At 36.9% G+C, this 17,408-nt stretch overlaps 1 protein-coding gene across 1 annotated transcript in view; it reads left to right on the top strand.

Moving 5' to 3' along the window:
* Nucleotides 1-9,634, top strand: part of CSN2 (casein beta) — a 112,849-nt gene extending 103,215 nt beyond the window's left edge. The window contains exons 2-8 of the mRNA XM_043447622.1: nt 3,877-3,939; nt 4,691-4,714; nt 4,822-4,848; nt 6,457-6,480; nt 6,573-6,614; nt 7,952-8,449; nt 9,629-9,634. Of these exons, the coding sequence (XP_043303557.1) occupies nt 3,889-3,939; nt 4,691-4,714; nt 4,822-4,848; nt 6,457-6,480; nt 6,573-6,614; nt 7,952-8,449; nt 9,629-9,634 (672 nt within the window). The 5' untranslated portion in view covers nt 3,877-3,888. The remainder of the gene's footprint in view (nt 1-3,876; nt 3,940-4,690; nt 4,715-4,821; nt 4,849-6,456; nt 6,481-6,572; nt 6,615-7,951; nt 8,450-9,628) is intronic.
* The last annotated feature ends 7,774 nt before the right edge of the window (nt 9,635-17,408 follow it).

Here is a 17,408-nt window from a genome sequence, read left to right as displayed (position 1 = left end):
ATAAGGAAATGCTGTGTTTATTGCACAATATGTAAAGCATCTTCCTGAGAAAATAAAAGGAAAATGTTGAATGAGAAGGACATGCTTTCTTTTGTGTTCCTTTTCTCAGAAATCACATTTTTTTGCCTGTGGCCTTGGCAACCAATAGCTAACACATAAAGGAATATGAAGTAGCCAAGGCCTTTTCTAGTTATATCTATGACACCGAGTTCATTTCATCATTTATTTTCCTGACTTCCTCCTGGGTCCATATGAGCAGTCTCAGAATGAATATTAGCTGAATAACCCAAATACATAGTAGATGTTAATTTGGGTTTTCTAAGCAATACAAAACTTGTGTGACAGTGAGATGTATTCCCATCCAACACACATCTTAGCATGATATAAATGCAAGGTATATTGTGAAGAAAAATGATTAATTATGTCAAAGTACTTACTTTAGAAGGGCATCTATCTGTCCCAAAGCCATGAATAAATATATTGAAGGCAATGAATAGAAGAAACAAACCTTGTAAAAATGAGTAGTGTGAAATACAACTACATTTGTGAATATCTATCACTAAAGAGGCAAAGAAACTTGAAGACTGCTTTTGTAAATGGGCTCCTATTAATAAAAAAGTACTTTTGAGGTCTGGCTCAGACTCTATTGTAGTACTTAGGGTAAGACCCTCCTCCTGTCTGGGCTTTTGTTTTTTTTCTTCCTTCCCTCATTTACCCTTCCATGAATACTAGCTGATAAACATTGAGTCACTATAAAAGATATGAGGCCAAACTTGAGCTGTCCCATTTTAATAAATCTGTACAGATAATATTTGTTCTACATAAGTATTCTCTGAATAAATGTTACTTTCTGTCTTAGAACCCCTCAACAAATCCCCACTATCTAGAGAATAAGATTGACATTCCTTAGAGTCACAGCATGCTTTGTCTGCCATTATCTGACCCCATTCTCTTTCTCTCTTCTCACCTCCATCCCTTTTCCTTGCAATCCATGACCCAGATTCACTGATTTAGCTTGCATGTGTGTGCGCTGAGTTGTGTCTGACTCTTGTCAACTCCATGAATGGTAGTCCACCAGGCTCCACTGTCCATGAAATTTTCCAGTCAAGAATACTGGAGTGGATTGCCTTTCCTACTCCATTTGCTTAATTTACTGACTTTTTTTCCCCCCCCCATATTCAGGAGCCTATTCTTCCTTTCCTTTTAGCCTATACTCTCTTCGCTCTTCAGGTCTAAGCTATCATCATGTGCTTGTTAGCTTGTCACTTTCTCCATTTAGCATAAACACTGCTTGTCACTTTCCCCATTTAGCATAAACACTGCTTGTCACTTTCTCCATTTAGCATAAACACTGCTTGTCACTTTCTCCATCATAGCATAAACACTGCTTGCCACTTTCTCCATTGTAGCATAAACACTAACAACTATTCAGGTTAGCATGAAATTGTGTTCTTTGTGTGGTCTGTGTATTGCTGGTGTGTATTAGAATTTACCCCAAGGTGTCAAAAACCCACCAAATGCTAAAGAGACCTTATTGTGGTTACAATCATTTGGGGACTGGGCCAAAACTTCCGTGTGCCCCAGCCAAGGTCTGTAGCTACTGGACAATTTCATTTCCTTTATCATATTGTGAATTATTCCCTTTAAAATGCTCCCCAGAACTTCTGGGGACAGGAAAATAGGAAGAATTCATTTTCTAATCATGCAGATTTCTAGGAGTTTAAATTCACTATTGGTTTTATTTCAAACCACAAAATTAGCATGCCATTAAATACTATATATAAGCAGCCACAAAATCAGATCATTATCCATTCAGGTCCTTCTTCACTTCTTGTCCTCTACTTTGGAAAAGAGGTAAGAATCTCAGATATAATTTCAGTGTATCTGCTACTCATCTTCATTTCAGACTAGGTTAAAATGTAGAAAGAATATAATTGCTTAAAATAGATCTTAAAAATAAGGGTGTTTAAGATAAGGTTTACACTATTTTTAGCAAATATGTTAAAAAATAGAAGTGACTATAAAGATTTGACAAAAATTATAGTGACTGCACATGTTTTAGGAATCTAAAAAGATGTAGTAACAGTGGTTTCTATTTTCTTTAGCACAAGACTAATTAACAGGCTGTATTAAAAGATCTTTTCTTGAATTAAATATTTTCAATTTGATTAAACCTATCTCAGCCATAAAGGCAAGCACATTTAATTTATACTATGGGGATTTGAATAAGTTTTACTGAGAAAGCTCTAACAATGAAAAGGTTATAGAGGTAGCATATTTAGTCAAGAGATAAAGACGGTTGTTAGGATACATGTGCTATTTGAAATGTTTATAAATGGCATTTGTAAAAGAAGAGTATATTTATCAAAATTGCTTAGAACATCCAAATTTCCAGTTTATCACTTAGCTTACAATATTTCAAAAATATTAAAATAGATACATGAAATACATAAGTAAATTAAAGAGAAAGTATTTTACTTTGTAAAAAAAAAAAATCTAGGTTGGGCAAAGAGTACCAGGAAACAAAAACAATGAAAAATGTGGCCTGACAGAAATTATAGCTCAAAGTATAGTAGTCAGTAATGAAATGCCTTAAAAATTGGTATATAAAATGCTAATTATAAAATAAACAAAATTTAATAATATCCTCCCTACATGTAATGAACTCTGAATATTATACTCTCTTTTGGTCTTGACAATAAAAATTTATTTAGAAGTTTATAGACATCTTGGATAAAGTAAAAAAAATTAAGAATTAGCATCCATGAGAAAAATATAGGAAAAATTTCTTAATTTAGTTTGAAAATCTGGGATTGAAGATGTGTGTCACGGGATGTTGGTGGCATGAGCATTTTTTTTCAAGAACTTATAAAAATGCAACAAAACAAACCATTTAATACATTTTGGTCAAAAACAATAAGGTATTTTATTTTGTACTCCAAGGAAAAGTAGTCTAAAGTGGGGACTGGGCAAGAGAAACTGACACCCTGGTAGATCACCAAGAGATAAGTACATAGTTCTATGTAGAGAAAATAAGCATAGTGTATGGTCTCTAAAATTATGTGGGACAAAGGAGAGATGACATTAGGCATGTGGGGATGAAGACTAAGTAGAGAAGAAACAATCCAATCAGTCCAAGAAAACATCTGGATCAGTGGAACAAATAGAGAAAATGCTAAAATGAAACAGAAGTCTTACTGGAAATAAAAGATATGAATAAGACAAACATTCATGAAAATCACTTAGTTTAGTAGAGAAAAGATAAAAATAAAGTATGACCTTCTTCATATACATTTTATTTGATCAGATGCCCCTCAATAAAACTGAGTCTCCAACAGAACTGAAACCTTAATATTTTGTTTACTGCTCTAATCCCAGAATCGAAGCAATATCTGGCAATAAAAATTACTAAATACATATTTTTTAATACGTGAATCAACCATTTAATTTTTCTGTAAATATTTGTAACTTCTTTTCTGTCTTTCCAAAAAACACTCATAAGTACTGTGAATACGATGAAAAAGAGTGAAGTAGGATATAGGCTGTTAGCTGAAAACATCTGAATGGCTGGCTGTGAAACATTAACTTGAAATGTAAGATTAAGGAGTCATAGTAAATTTTAACCTTGGCCATATGATAAAATGTCTACTAATATTTTTCTAAAATACAGGGCTTTTTATTTTTGCCACGAGGTTTGCAGGATCTTGGTTCCCTGACCAGAGATCAAACCTGCACTCCCCTGGAAGCATAGAATCTTGGACATTTTTATTATATACACTATCTTTGGTTCCTTTTAAAGGAAAGTAATTCTACTAAAATAAGAAAATATATCAGACTGACAAGTAATACACTGTTTCCTCATCGTCCCATTCACAGGAATTGAGAGCCATGAAGGTCCTCATCCTTGCCTGCCTGGTGGCTCTGGCCCTTGCAAGAGAGGTAAATACAGAAGAAAATGTTGAAATAAATAAGACTAGTACTGTCTGCCTATGTGTAGAAAATCGCATTACCAACATTGTAAATGTATAAATAATGCACAATCTCAGATTTTATTTCATTTTTTTAATGCTAAGAAAGTCATTTATGTTCATCCACTATCTCAACAGTACCCTATAGGACCACAACCCTGGGTAAAGTGATTTCTATAGTATTGTACCATCTGTAACATCAATCCCTAAAGGAAAAGAAAATGAAAACCAATAAGCAACAGACCAACAAGAAGGAACACACACAAGAACAAAAAATGAGCAATATTGCACAAATACAATTGCATGCATATACAATCTAGATACATATATCTTATTACAGTGATGAAATATTTGTATCTCTTACTCTAGGGTGCTAGGTTTACCTGTATCTGTTCAGCACAGGATGATACTCCAGAGGATGACATATCAGACAACAATAATAAATATGTTCATAGTTATAATAAAAAGAGTTAAGTAAAAATTAAAATAACTCTTTTTTCTGTTACCCATAAAAACTTTTCATTAAGGTAAAACAAAAATATACCAATGAAAGTTACTAAATTTAAAAGACTCTCAAAACATGTATAACATTTTTATTCTTCAGATTTGTGAAATAGATAGCTCTGAATAAAGCAGGTAAAAATTAGGTAGGAAAAATATTTAATAATGAGTTGAACTAAAGTGGGAACTAAAGTTTTTCTTTTTTTTTTTCTCTTTTGAAGGAAGAACTCAATGTATCCGGTGAGGTAAGATATTTTTATACAAAGAAAAAAATTAATTTAACTGTAAAATAGTAACAGTCTGATAATCTAGAAGACTCAGCTAATTGTCAATTTTTATTTTTCCTTTACAGATTGTGGAAAGCATTTCAAGCAGTGAGGTAAGATAGTGTTCATTCAGAGGCAATTTCCCAAATTTAGAACAATAAAACACTGTATTATCTTTTTGTGTTACATTAATGTCACCCCACTCCAGTACTCTTGCCTGGAAAATCCCATGGACGGATAAGCCTGGTAGGCTGCAGTCCGTGATGTCGCAAAGAGTGGGACACTTCGGAGCGACTTCACTTTTCACTTCCATGCATTGGAGAAGGAAATGGCAACCCACTCCAGTGTTCTTGCCTGGAGAATCCCAGGGATGGGGGATCCTGGTGAATTGCCGTCTATGGGGTCGCACAGAGTCGGACACGACTGAAGCGACTTAGCAGCAGCAGCAGCAGGGCAGTTAAGGCTTCCCTAATAGCTCAGTTGGTAAAGAATCTACCTGCAATGCAGGAGATCCTGGTTTGATTCCTAGGTCAGGAAGATCTGCAGAAGGGATAGGCTACCCACTCCAGTGTTCTTTAAGCCAATGTGGCTAGGTACTGACCGATAACTATAGTCAATTTCCACTGTATATATTTTAAAGGAATAAATGTCTAGAAGGTTTAATATTCTAGTAATTTCTAAATGGGTTTGCTATCTGAAATTGTGTCACTGTGCCCTGCTTTTTTTCCTTAATTAACTGAACAGTCCTCTTTTCTGTCATGAACTCTCTATGGTAACCTCCTTCCATGCTTTTGGCATTTATTGAGCACTTTCTGTTTCAGACTTTGACTAGGAACTGCAGTATGAACTGGAAAGATGGATGCCCTTTGTAAAGTGTGGGCAGACATGCAAATGGACATATTTTATTATTATACCAGCAATTTAGTAAATAGGAGGCAGTGAGAATGAGTGTAGTCCCAAATCTGCCTGGTAGAGTGAGGTAGATAATAACCCTACACCACTCTTTTTGGGTCTGTCATCAGCTGTTGGTTAAATAGTGCATCAGTATACTTTGTCTCTTCACAAAGGTCATAAGATCCTTATAGGAGCGTATGTATTTCTTATAATTCATTAGAAGCCTAAACATAACAGGGGAACTAAGAATGATTAACAAGTGCATTAGTGATTATTATTATATATTTTCAATGACTATTATTCTTTTAGAACCAGATGAAAGTATGAGACATCATTTGTTGTCCTAAGGAGAGAACAGGGTGATTGAGAGACATGTATACATGCAAAGTTGCTTCAGCCCTGTCCAACTCTGTATGATCCTATGGACTGTGACCTGCCAGGTTCCTCTGTCTATGGGATTCTCCAGGCAAGAATACTGGAGTGGGTTGTCATCTCCCCCTGCAGGGGACTTCTTGGCCTGGGAATTGAACCTGCATCTCTTATGTCTCCTGCATTGGCAGGCTGGTTCTTTACCACTAGCGCCACCTGGGAAGCCCAATTAGCATCTATTAAATGTCTCTTTTGGTACTATGCTCTCCAATCTTCTTTTTCTTGACTGCATCATCTTTCTTTTTATACAACAGCTTTATTCAGAATAGTGGATCATAAACTTTCAGCCATAAAATAATGATATTATCAAATGAGTTGTCCATATTAGCCTGATTTATGTTGACAAATAAGAATTTTTCTTTAAAGCTAAACCTGATTTTATTTTTATTTTTCCAAAGGAATCTATTACACACATCACTAAGGTAAAACCTTCATATTTAAATGTACATTTTTAAACATTTCATGTTTGATTTTTATAAACAGCATTTCTTTATGTGTGATTTTTTTCTGGCAGAAAATTGAGAAGTTGCAAAGTGAGGGACAGCAGCAAACAGAGGTAACTTGTTCATTATGAGTATATTTTGAAAAGTATTATGAAACATAACACATAAAAAGATTTATAATAATTATGTTCAGTCTAAAGAATGGTAATATAAATGTCAGTGTAAGAAATGAAAACTTTGACAAAGTGAAAATATTTTAAAGATATAAAGACATTTTTAAACACATAATCAAATTTCAGAGTATAGAATAAATACCTAAGAATAACTACTGATATATTCATTTTACTAATGGTATACCTGGTTTTAATAACTGCATATTAGTAGGAACATTTCCAGACTAGGGACTGTGATCCCCTTATTCTAATGATGGATATGCTGATGGAAGACAGTAGGGTGACAGTGTAGCATTAATCCTCATTTGATGACTCATCAGCTGTATCACCTTGGCTCCATGTTTCTCTGTACATCAATGTCTTCACCTGCAAATTGAGAATATTCATAATTACCCAGAGTTGACAAACTGGCACACAGTGAATATTCAATGGTTTTATATTACATTCAATAGTTTTTATACTCATATTTATAAATGTGTGCAGTTCTAAAAAGTATTTCCATTACCCAGATGAGAGAAGCGAGGTACAGAACAATGGAGTAAGCAAATGTGTGACCATACCACATAGTTATTAAATAGCAGAGCTTGCTTAAAAATAAGGATTTGGGGACAACATAAAATTCTTTCATTAAATTACTCTTGTGGTAACATATTTATCTAATTGTGATATTTAAGCTCTCCTGTTTTAGAATTGAAGTTTGATTGTTTGGCACTTAGGCCAAATATTTTCTAAATCAAAATGAATTTACAAATTAATGCCCTTAAAGACTCAAGATTACCACCTTCTACCAAGAGAAGTAGTGCTAAAAGTTGGCCATTGTTAAGGAACTCTTTGAATTAAATTAAAAAAAATACATATTAATACTAAGTTTTTATTAAAACAAACAAAACGAAACCTCAGTGTAACTTTTTAAGTCTTTTTAAAATAGATCTTCCTTCGTTATATGAAATCAGTTTGGACTATTATCCAAAATATATAGCTGCTACTCTGCAGGCAACTCAGGAAGAGGCAGAATAAGTGCTGAAATCTCCAAACACTGATTTCACTTGACTCTCTGGTTTCACCTGTGAAGGAAGTGGCTTAATGAGAAATCCTTCAGTGAGCATTTTACTCATTAGTCTTCATATGACCCCAAACAATTTCTTAACCAAACCAAATGGAAGATTTTCTTTCTCTCTCTTCACTGAGTTATGTTTTAAAAAGAGGAGGATAATTCATCATGAGTAACAATTATAACTGGATTATGGACTCACAGTTTTTTTTTTCCTTCTTTCTAGGATGAACTCCAGGATAAAATCCACCCCTTTGCCCAGACACAGTCTCTAGTCTATCCCTTTGCTGGGCCCATCCCTTACAGCCTCCCACAAAACTTCCTGCCTCTTCCTCAAACCCCTGTGGGGGTGCCGCCTTTCCTTCAGCCCGAAATAATGGGAGTCTCCGAAGTGAAGGAGACTATGGTTCCTAAGCACGAAGAAATGCCCTTCCCTAAATATCCAGTTGAGCCCTTTGCTGAAGGCCAGAGCCTGACCCTCACTGATGTTGAAAACCTGCACCTTCCTCTGCCTCTGCTGCAGTCTTGGATGCACCAGACTCCCCAGCCTCTTCCTCCAACCGTCATGTTTCCTCCTCAGTCCGTGCTGTCCCTTTCTCAGCCCAAAGTTCTGTCTGTTCCCCAGAAAGCAGTGCCCTATCCCCAGAGAGAGATGCCCATCCAGGCCTTGCTGCTGTACCAGGAGCCTGTACCTGGTCCTGTCCGGGGACCCTTCCCTATTATTGTAAGTCTAAACTTACTAACTGTGCTGTTTAACTTCTGATGTTTGTGTATTAGAGTAATTAAGAGCCCTACAAAAAACGAATAATGAATGGTTCCAAAATAAGCATAGCTGAGGTTAATGATTCTCAGCATTAGCTATAAACAGAATAAGCTGGAGAACCTTCACCTCCCTCCACCACCAGATCTCAATGTCTAGGCTTACCCATGGAGATTCTGATGTAATTGTTCTTTCTATGTAGAAGGAACTGAGTATTGGGAAGAAATAATATCATGAACTATGATTTAATTGGTCTGTTGAGAACTTAGATGAAGGGGATTAAGGAACAATAAAGCCAGAATTGAATTTGATAATCTCATTTGGCTAAGAATAACAAACCTAAGAAGGTTTGCTATTTTCTGCAATTTTTAAGTTTTCCTTATGCAACCACATGACTCATTTCACATCTTGTTTTTGATATATGAGCATATGAGGGCAAAATACTAAGATGCTGATTTTAATACTTGGGGAAAATTTTCTTGCCAAAAGGCAAGAATTGTATAATTCATTCACTTATTATTATTATTTTTTTTAATTTTTAAGGTCTAAGAGGATTTCAAAGTGAATGCCCCTCCTCACTTCTGGTAAGCTTTAGGAGATTGGAGACAGACTGATCATTTTTATAGTTAATATCTTTTACATTTCATTTTCCTGGATAAGCCCCAATAGCAGCAATTTCCATCAGTATACCAGCTTAAAGATTAATTATAAATTTATTCTCAATGATTGACTATTACCTTTTAGAGCTTATTTTAAAGATCAACTGAATTCACATTTCTAATCAAGTCATTATGAGCTTCAATTATTTTATCTCACTTAAAATTTATATATTGTCTTTTAATTCATGTGTCAAAATACAATCTCACAGTCCAGATATGGGACTTAAAAGAGGAATAGAATATAGTTTTGATAATCTTAAGATACACGTCCTTTTGTGAACATGATTCAGCAGACATTTTAATAAAATGATTCCAAGTGAGTTGATATTTGGCCCTAGAGGAAATTTTATAACCTTTAAGATAGGGCACAGCATGGTGTTTTTGTAATATTTCTTTTATGAAAAAGTCACACCAAAATTGCAAATGGGGTGAGATGAAGAGTTATAACATATAACTAAATCTATATTTGTTCTCTGTTTCACAGAATTGACTGCAACTGGAAATATGGCAACTTTTCAATCCTTGCATCATGCTACTAAGATAATTTTTAAATGAGTCTACATGGAACAAAAAATGAAACTTTATTCCTTTATTTATTTTATGCTTTTTCATCTTAATTTGAATTTGAGTCATAAATGAGGTATTTTCAAAATTTTAATTCAACATTAGCATAAAAGTTCAATTTTAACTTGGAAATATCATGAACATATCAAAATATGCATAAAAATAATTTCTGGAATTGTGCTTATTATTATTTCTTTAAGAATCTATTTCCTAACCAGTCATTTCAATAAATTAACCCTTAGGCATATTTAAGTTTTCCTGTCTTTATTATATTTTTTAAAATGAAATTGGTCTCTTTATTGTTAACTAATTTATCTTTGATGTTAAAAATAGCTGTGGAAAATTAAAATTGAATAGAATTCTTTGAATTGAATACCAAAGGATATCAAAAAGTAGAGGGAAAAGATAGGATGAGCCTATGCTGCATATGTCCTTAGAAAGTCTTGGTTTATATCTGTTACCTAAGTTAAACAATTACACTTGTTCTTTTCGCTCTCGAAAGTACCCAGCATCGGATGTTAAATTTTATGGTCATCCTAGACAAAAAAAAAACAAAAGCAAACAAAAAAACACCTCAAATGTGATATCTGAATCACAGCTCTACAGTGTGGTAGCAAGTGGGGCTGTGTAAGTTAGTCTCTAAGAGATTCCATTTCTATATTTATAAACATCAATTTAAGGTGTTTTATTGAAGTTTTAATGTGAAAAGTGCACTATATGGTGCATGATAGGTGTTCTGTTTGAATCTCATTTCTGACTTCACTGACACCAGGGCAGCAAGGGTTAGTGTTAGAATCAGAAGGGGCCGAGTTGTGTGATTTTAGCCATTAATGCCCAAGAGACTAGAACTTATGCGAAGCTCTGATATCCATTGTCTCTGTCTGTGGAGTAATTATTTCATTGCCATGAATTATCTGTCTGTCAAATCCTACAGTTTTATATGTGATTCAGTTCCCTTCAGTTCACACAATGACTTGTCTAATTTCATTTTTCCTGCATCCTCCATGTTTTCCTCTCTTCAGGATCAAGTGAAGCCGTACTTAGACACAATATTTCTTATCTTTAAAGAAAAATTCCATCTTTGAGAGTTCTTTAGGTGGTTGTTGTTCAGTCACTAAGTCACATCCAACTCTTTGTGACCCCATGGACTGCAGCATGCCAGGCTTTTGCTCTTTCCTGGAGTTTGCTCAAACTCCTTTAGATTGAGTTGGTGATGGTATCCAACTATCTCATCATCTGTTGTGCCCTTCTCCTCCTGCCCTCAATCTTTACCAGCATCAGAGTCTTTCTCAGACTCTTTAGATTATCCTATAACAACTATTGTAAAAGGAGTAGCCAAATGGCTGTGTCCATTATTTCACATGTTATTCTCTCTTTAACATGCTCCCATCCCAATTTTATCCCTATGGGAACGGCTTTCTTGAAGATCACCAACAACTTTTATTTTACTAATCTGTTCGTTTTACCCAACCTCTCTGTGCTATGAGGTAGAGTTGACTACTTCTTCATTTTTGAAATTTTACACTTCATTTCATTTGGTATCCTAAACGTGATGAAGCTTGGTTTTTCTCTTAACTCACTAGGTACTTCTTTGAAGTCTCTCTTCTGGCATTTTCTCCTTTTCCAAAACTTTAAGGGCTGGAGTACCCTAGATTTTAGCCTTACTTTGGCTGATGTTCTTTAGTTCCATTCTCATCCTCAAAGCTTCCACTTGTATGTCTCCAAACTTACTTGTTTCCTGAACCCCAAACTCATGCACTCAAAGGCATTCTTGACCTCCACACTGAGTATCTAGTTAATGTCCCAAACCTGGCATGACCAAGCATAAATTTTTGTCTGAATCTAGTCCCCAACTTGCTCAAAATTTAATTAAGCATATTTCAGTAACAAAGGCAACTGATATTGTAGGCAATAGACCTGAATGGGGACTTCACAAAAGAAGTTATCTTGTCAGTAAAAATATGAAAAGTACTCTACATCATCAGTCTTCAGAAAAATGCAAATTAAAGGTGCCTAATAATATCATAACACAACCATCAGAATGACTGAAATGAAAAGAACTGTAATACAGTTCAGTTCAGTTCAGTTGCTCAGTTGGGTCCAACTCTTTGTAACCCCATGAACCACAGCATGCCAGGCCTTCCTGTCCATCACCAACTCCCAGAGTTTACTCAAACTCATGTCCATCGAGTCGGTGATGCCATCCAACCATCTATCTAATCCTCCGTCATCCCCTTTTCCTCCTGCCCTCAATGTTTCCCAGCATCAGAGTCTTTTCCCTATGGAAAAACCATAGCCTTGAATAGATGGACCTTTGTTGGCAAAGTACTGTCTCTGCTTTTTAATAAAGAAAGCTTATTAAACTTTACTTCCAAGGAGTAAGTGTCTTTTAATTTCATGGCTGCCGTCACCATCTGCAGCGATTTAGGAGCCCCCCAAAATAAAGTCAGCCACTGCTTCCATGGTTTCCCCATCTATTTGCCATGAAGTGATGGGACCGGATACCATGATGTTAGTTTTCTGAATGTTGAGCTTTAAGCCAACTTTTTCACTCTCCTCTTCCACTTTCATCAAGAGACTCCTTAGATCTTCTTCACTTTCTGCCATAAGGGTGATGTCATCTGCATATCTGAGGTTATTGATATTTCTCCCGGCAATCTTGATTCCAGCCTGCGCTTCTTCCAGCCCAGCATTTCTCATGATGTACTCTGCATATAAGTTAAATAAACAGGGTGACAACATACAGCCTTGACGTACTCCTTTTCCTATTTGGAACCAGTCTGTTGTTCCATGTCCAGTTCTAACTGTTGCTTCCTGACCTGTATGTAGATTTCTTAAGAGACAGCTCAGGTGGTCTGGTATTCCCATCTCATTCAGAATTTTCCACAGTTTATTGTGATCCACACAGTCAAAGACTTTGGCATAGTCAATAAAACAGAAATAGATGTTTTTCTGGAACTCTCTTGCTTTTTTGATGATCCAGCGGATATTGGCAATTTGATCTCTGGTTCCTCTATTTTTCCTAAAACCAGCTTGAACATCTGGAAGTTCACGGTTCACATAATACAAAATGTAATACAAAATGTCTGCAAAAACAAACAAAGGAATAAAAAGTAATGCTAAAAAAATGTTAATATTTACAGAGATTTTTATAGTAGTAAAGAATTCACCTGTAATACAGGAGACCCGGGTTAGATCCCTGGGTTGGAAGACCTCCTGGAGAAGGGAATGGCTACCCAATCCAGTATTCCTGTCTGGAGAAGGCAGGAATGGACAGAGAAGCCCAGCGGGCTATGGTCCATAGGGTCACAAAGAGTCGGAAGTGACCTTGCACACAGCAAGCACGCACACACACACACACACACACACATGCTCTAAAACATTCACCCAAGGTTCTCAGCCACGTTACTGTTGATGCTCCAAATTAAAATCAACATAAGTGTGAATTAATAGTATTTTGTATAAATAAATTATGGTATACAATGTGATGAGATATTATAATTAATGTGAATGCGTTACTGACACAGAAAACAACATGGATAAGTTTTTTATAAATAATATTGAATGATAGTAAATGGACACAAAATATAATGCAATATTTAGTTCAGTTCAGTTCAGTCGCTCAGTCGTGTCCAACTCTTTGCGACCCCATGAATCACAGCACGCCAGGCCTCCCTGTCCATCACCAACTCCCAGAGTTTACTCAAACTCATGCCCATTGAGTCGGTGATGCCATCCAACCATCTCATTCTCTGTCGTCCCCTTCTCCTCCTGCCCCCAATCCCTCCCAGCATCAGGGTCTTTTCCAATGAGTCAACTCGTCGCATAAGGTGGCCAAAGTGTTGGAGTCCAGCTTTAGCATCATTCCTTCCAAAGAGCACCCAGGACTGATCTCCTTTAGGATGGACTGGTTGGATCTTCTTGCAGTCCAAGGGACTCTCAAGAATCTTCTCCAACATCACAGTTCAAAAGCATCAATTATTCAGTGCTCAGCTTTCTTCACAGTCCAACTCTTACATCCATACATGACCACTGGAAAAACCATAATCTTCACTAGACGGACCTTTGTTGGCAAAATAATGTCTCTGCTTTCTAATATGCTATCTAGGTTGGTCATAACTTTCCTTCCAAGGAGTAAGCGTCTTTTAATTTCATGGCTGCAATCACCATCTGCAGTCATTTTGGAGCCCAAAAACTAAAGTCTGACACTGCTTCCACTGTTTCCCCATCCATTTACCATGAAGTGATGGGATTGGATGCTGTGATCTTACTTTTCTGAATGTTGAGTTTTAAGCCAACTTCTTCACTCTCCTCTTTCACTTTCATCAAGAGGCTCTTTAGTTCTGCTTCACTTTCTGCCATAAGGGTGGTGTCATCTGCATATCTGAGGTTATTGATATTTCTCCCGGCAATCTTGATTCCAGCTTGTGCTTCATCCAGCCCAGCGTTTCTCATGACGTACACTGCACATAAGTTAAATAAGCAGGGTGGCAATATACAGCCTTGACGTACTCCTTTTCCTATTTGGAACCAGTCTGTTGTTCCATGTCCAGTTCTAACTGTTGTTTCCTGACCTGCATACAGGTATCTCAAGAGACAGCTCAGGTGGTCTGGTATTCCCATCTCTTTCAGAATTTTCCACAGTTTATTGTGATCCACACAGTCAAAGGCTTTGGCATAGTCAATAAAGCAGAAATAGATGTTTTTCTGGAACTCTGTTGCTTTACTGATGATCCAGCAGATGTTGGCAATTTGATCTCTGGTTCCTCTGCCTTTTCTAAAACCACCTTGAACATCTGGAAGTTCATGGTTCATGTATTGCTGCCCCAAATAAATAGAATCATTTAGAATTGATGAGTAGTTAACATCTTATGAGGTAAACTAAACTACTGGTTATCTGAGAGAAGGAAGAACTTGACTGGGAATGTGAGAAAGTTCTCTCAGGTACTAGTGCTGTTATTGCCCTTAGCCTGGATTATGAATATTTTGTGGTAATTCATTTTGATGTGGTGATGTTTAGTTGCTGAATCATGTCTAACTCTTGTGACCCCAGTTACTAGAACCCAGCAGTCTTCTTTCATGGGATTTTCCAGGCCAGAATACTGGAGTGGGTTGCCATTTCCCTCTCTAGGGAATCTTCCCCACTTCCCAACTTAGGGATAGAGCCAGTGTCTCTTAACATCCTCTGCACTGGCAGCTGGGTTCTTTACCCCTAGTGCCACCTGGGGAGCACTCAGTATGTGGCCTGGTGGCAGTGGTTTAGTCGCTAATCCATGTCTGACTCTTGCTACCCTGTGGCTGTAGCCTGCCAGGCTCCTCTGTCCATGGGATTTTACAGACAAGAATACTGGAGTGGGTTACCGTTTCCTTCTCCAGGATATCTCCCCTACCCAGGGATCAAACCCAGGTCTCCTGCATTGCAGGCAGATTCTTTACCAACTGAGCCATGGGGGAAGCACAGTATGTGGCCTACTTTCTTCCTCTTCTCCATGGTTGGGCCATCACCAATGCAGAATCACTTCTTTGCTTTTGAGCTTGAATGTAATTACATACTAGAGTATAAAAAATGGTTTCCTAAGAAGCTATGGAATAATTGGTTTTTGCTACTATAAAATGTGGAGTTTTAGCCCCCAGTGAGGTAGAATTTTTAAAATGAGAAGCAGGAGATGAGAGAGCACTTGCAGATAATTTCTCTGTTGTTTTATTCTTTGTGTATTACTCAGAGGTGGACATTGCACAATAATCACCTTCCATTTTTTATAGCTAAAAGAATTCAGAGGACCCAAACAGGTTTTACTAACAGGACAGCTTTATTACAAGCAGAAGGCAAAGTACAATAACAGGAGAAGGATATGCATAGAAAGAGGTACTGAGATCTCAGAGACAAATTTTGTTTATTCTGCTACTGCTTGGTTGTTGTTGTTCAGTCACTCAGTTGAGTTCAACTCTTTGCGACACCATGGACTGCAGCATGCCAGGCAGCCCTGTCCTTCGCCATCTCCTGGAGCTTGATCAGACTCATGTCCATTCAGTCAGTGATGCCATCCAACCATCTCATTCTCTGTTGTCCCCTCCTCGTCCTGCCTTCAATCTTTCTCAATATCAGGGTCTTTTCCAATGAGTCAGTTCTTCACATCAGGTGGCCAAATAATGGAATTTCAGTTTCAGCCTCAGTCTTTCCAATGTATATTCAGGACTGATTTCCTTTAGGATTGACAGGTTGGATCTCCTTGCAGTTCAAGGGACTCTCAAGAGTCTTCTCCAACACCACAAATCAAAAGCATCAATTCTTTGGCACTCAACTTTCGTTATAGTACATCTCTCACATCCATAAATGACTACTGGAAAAACCATGGCTTTGACTAGATGGACCTTTGTTGTAAAGTAATATCTCTGTTTTTTAATATGCTGTCTATGTTGGTCATAGCTTTTCTTTCAAGGAGCAAGTGTCTTTTAATTTCATGGCTACAGTCACCATCTGTGGTGATTTTGGAGCCCCCCAAAATAAAGTCTATCACTGTTTGCATTGTTTCCCCATTTATTTGTCATGAAGTGATGGAACTGGATGCCATGATCTTCATTTTTGAATGTTGAGTTTTAAGCCAGCTTTTTTTCACTCTCTTCCTTCACTTTCATCAAGAGGCTTTTTAGTTCTTTGCTTTCTGCCTTAAGGGTAGTGTTATCTGCATATCTGAGGTTATTGACATTTCTCCCAGCAATCTTGATTCCAGCTTGTGCTTCATCCAGCCCAGCATTTCTCATGATGTACTCTTCATATAACTTAAATAAGCAGGGTGACAACATACAGCCTTGACATACTCCTTTTCCTATTTGGAACCGGCCTGTTGTTCCATGTCCCGTTCTAACTGTTGCTTCCTGACCTGTGTACAGGTTTCTTAAGAGACAGGTCAGGTGATCTGGTATTCCCATTTCTTTCAGTATTTTCCACAGTTTATTGTGATCCACACAGTCAAAGGCTTTGGCATAGTCAATAAAGCAAAAATAGATGTTTTTCTGGAACTCTCTTGCTTTTTTGATGACCCAGCAGTTGTTGGCAATTTGATCTCTTGTTCCTCTGACTTTTCTAAATCCAAGTTGAACACCTGGAAGCTCATGGTTCACATATTGCTGAAGCCTGGCTTGGAGAATTTTGAGCATTACTTTACTAGCATGTGAGATTATTGCAATTGTGCCAGAATTTGAGCATTTTTTGGCATTGCCTTTCTTTGGGATTGGAATGAAAGCTGATCTTTTCCATTCCTGTGGCCTCTGCTGAATTTTCCAAATTTGCTGACAAATTGAGTGCAGCACTTTCACAGCATCATTTTTTGAGATTTGAAATAGCTCAACTGGAATTCCATCACATCCACTAGCTTTGTTCGTAGTGATGCTTCCTAAGTCCCATTTGACTTCACATTCCAGGATGTCTGGCTAAAGGTGAGTGATCACACCATCGTGATTATCTGGGTCGTGAAGATCTTTTTAGTATAGTTCTTCTGTGTATTCTTACCACCTCTTCTTAATATCTTCTGCTTCTATTAGGTCCATACTTTTTCTATCCTTTATTATGCCCATCTTTGCATGAAATATTCCCTTGATATCACTAATTTTCTTGAAGAGCTCTCTAATCTTTCCCATTCTATTGTTTTCCTCTATTTCTTTGCACTGATAACTGAATATGGCATTCTTATCTCTTCTTG

Source organism: Cervus canadensis, chromosome 26, assembly GCF_019320065.1.
Source record: "Cervus canadensis isolate Bull #8, Minnesota chromosome 26, ASM1932006v1, whole genome shotgun sequence".
Taxonomy (NCBI): domain Eukaryota; kingdom Metazoa; phylum Chordata; class Mammalia; order Artiodactyla; family Cervidae; genus Cervus; species Cervus canadensis.
The sequence above is the reverse complement of the archived record's forward strand: the minus strand, read 5'-3'. Positions and strand labels throughout refer to the sequence as shown.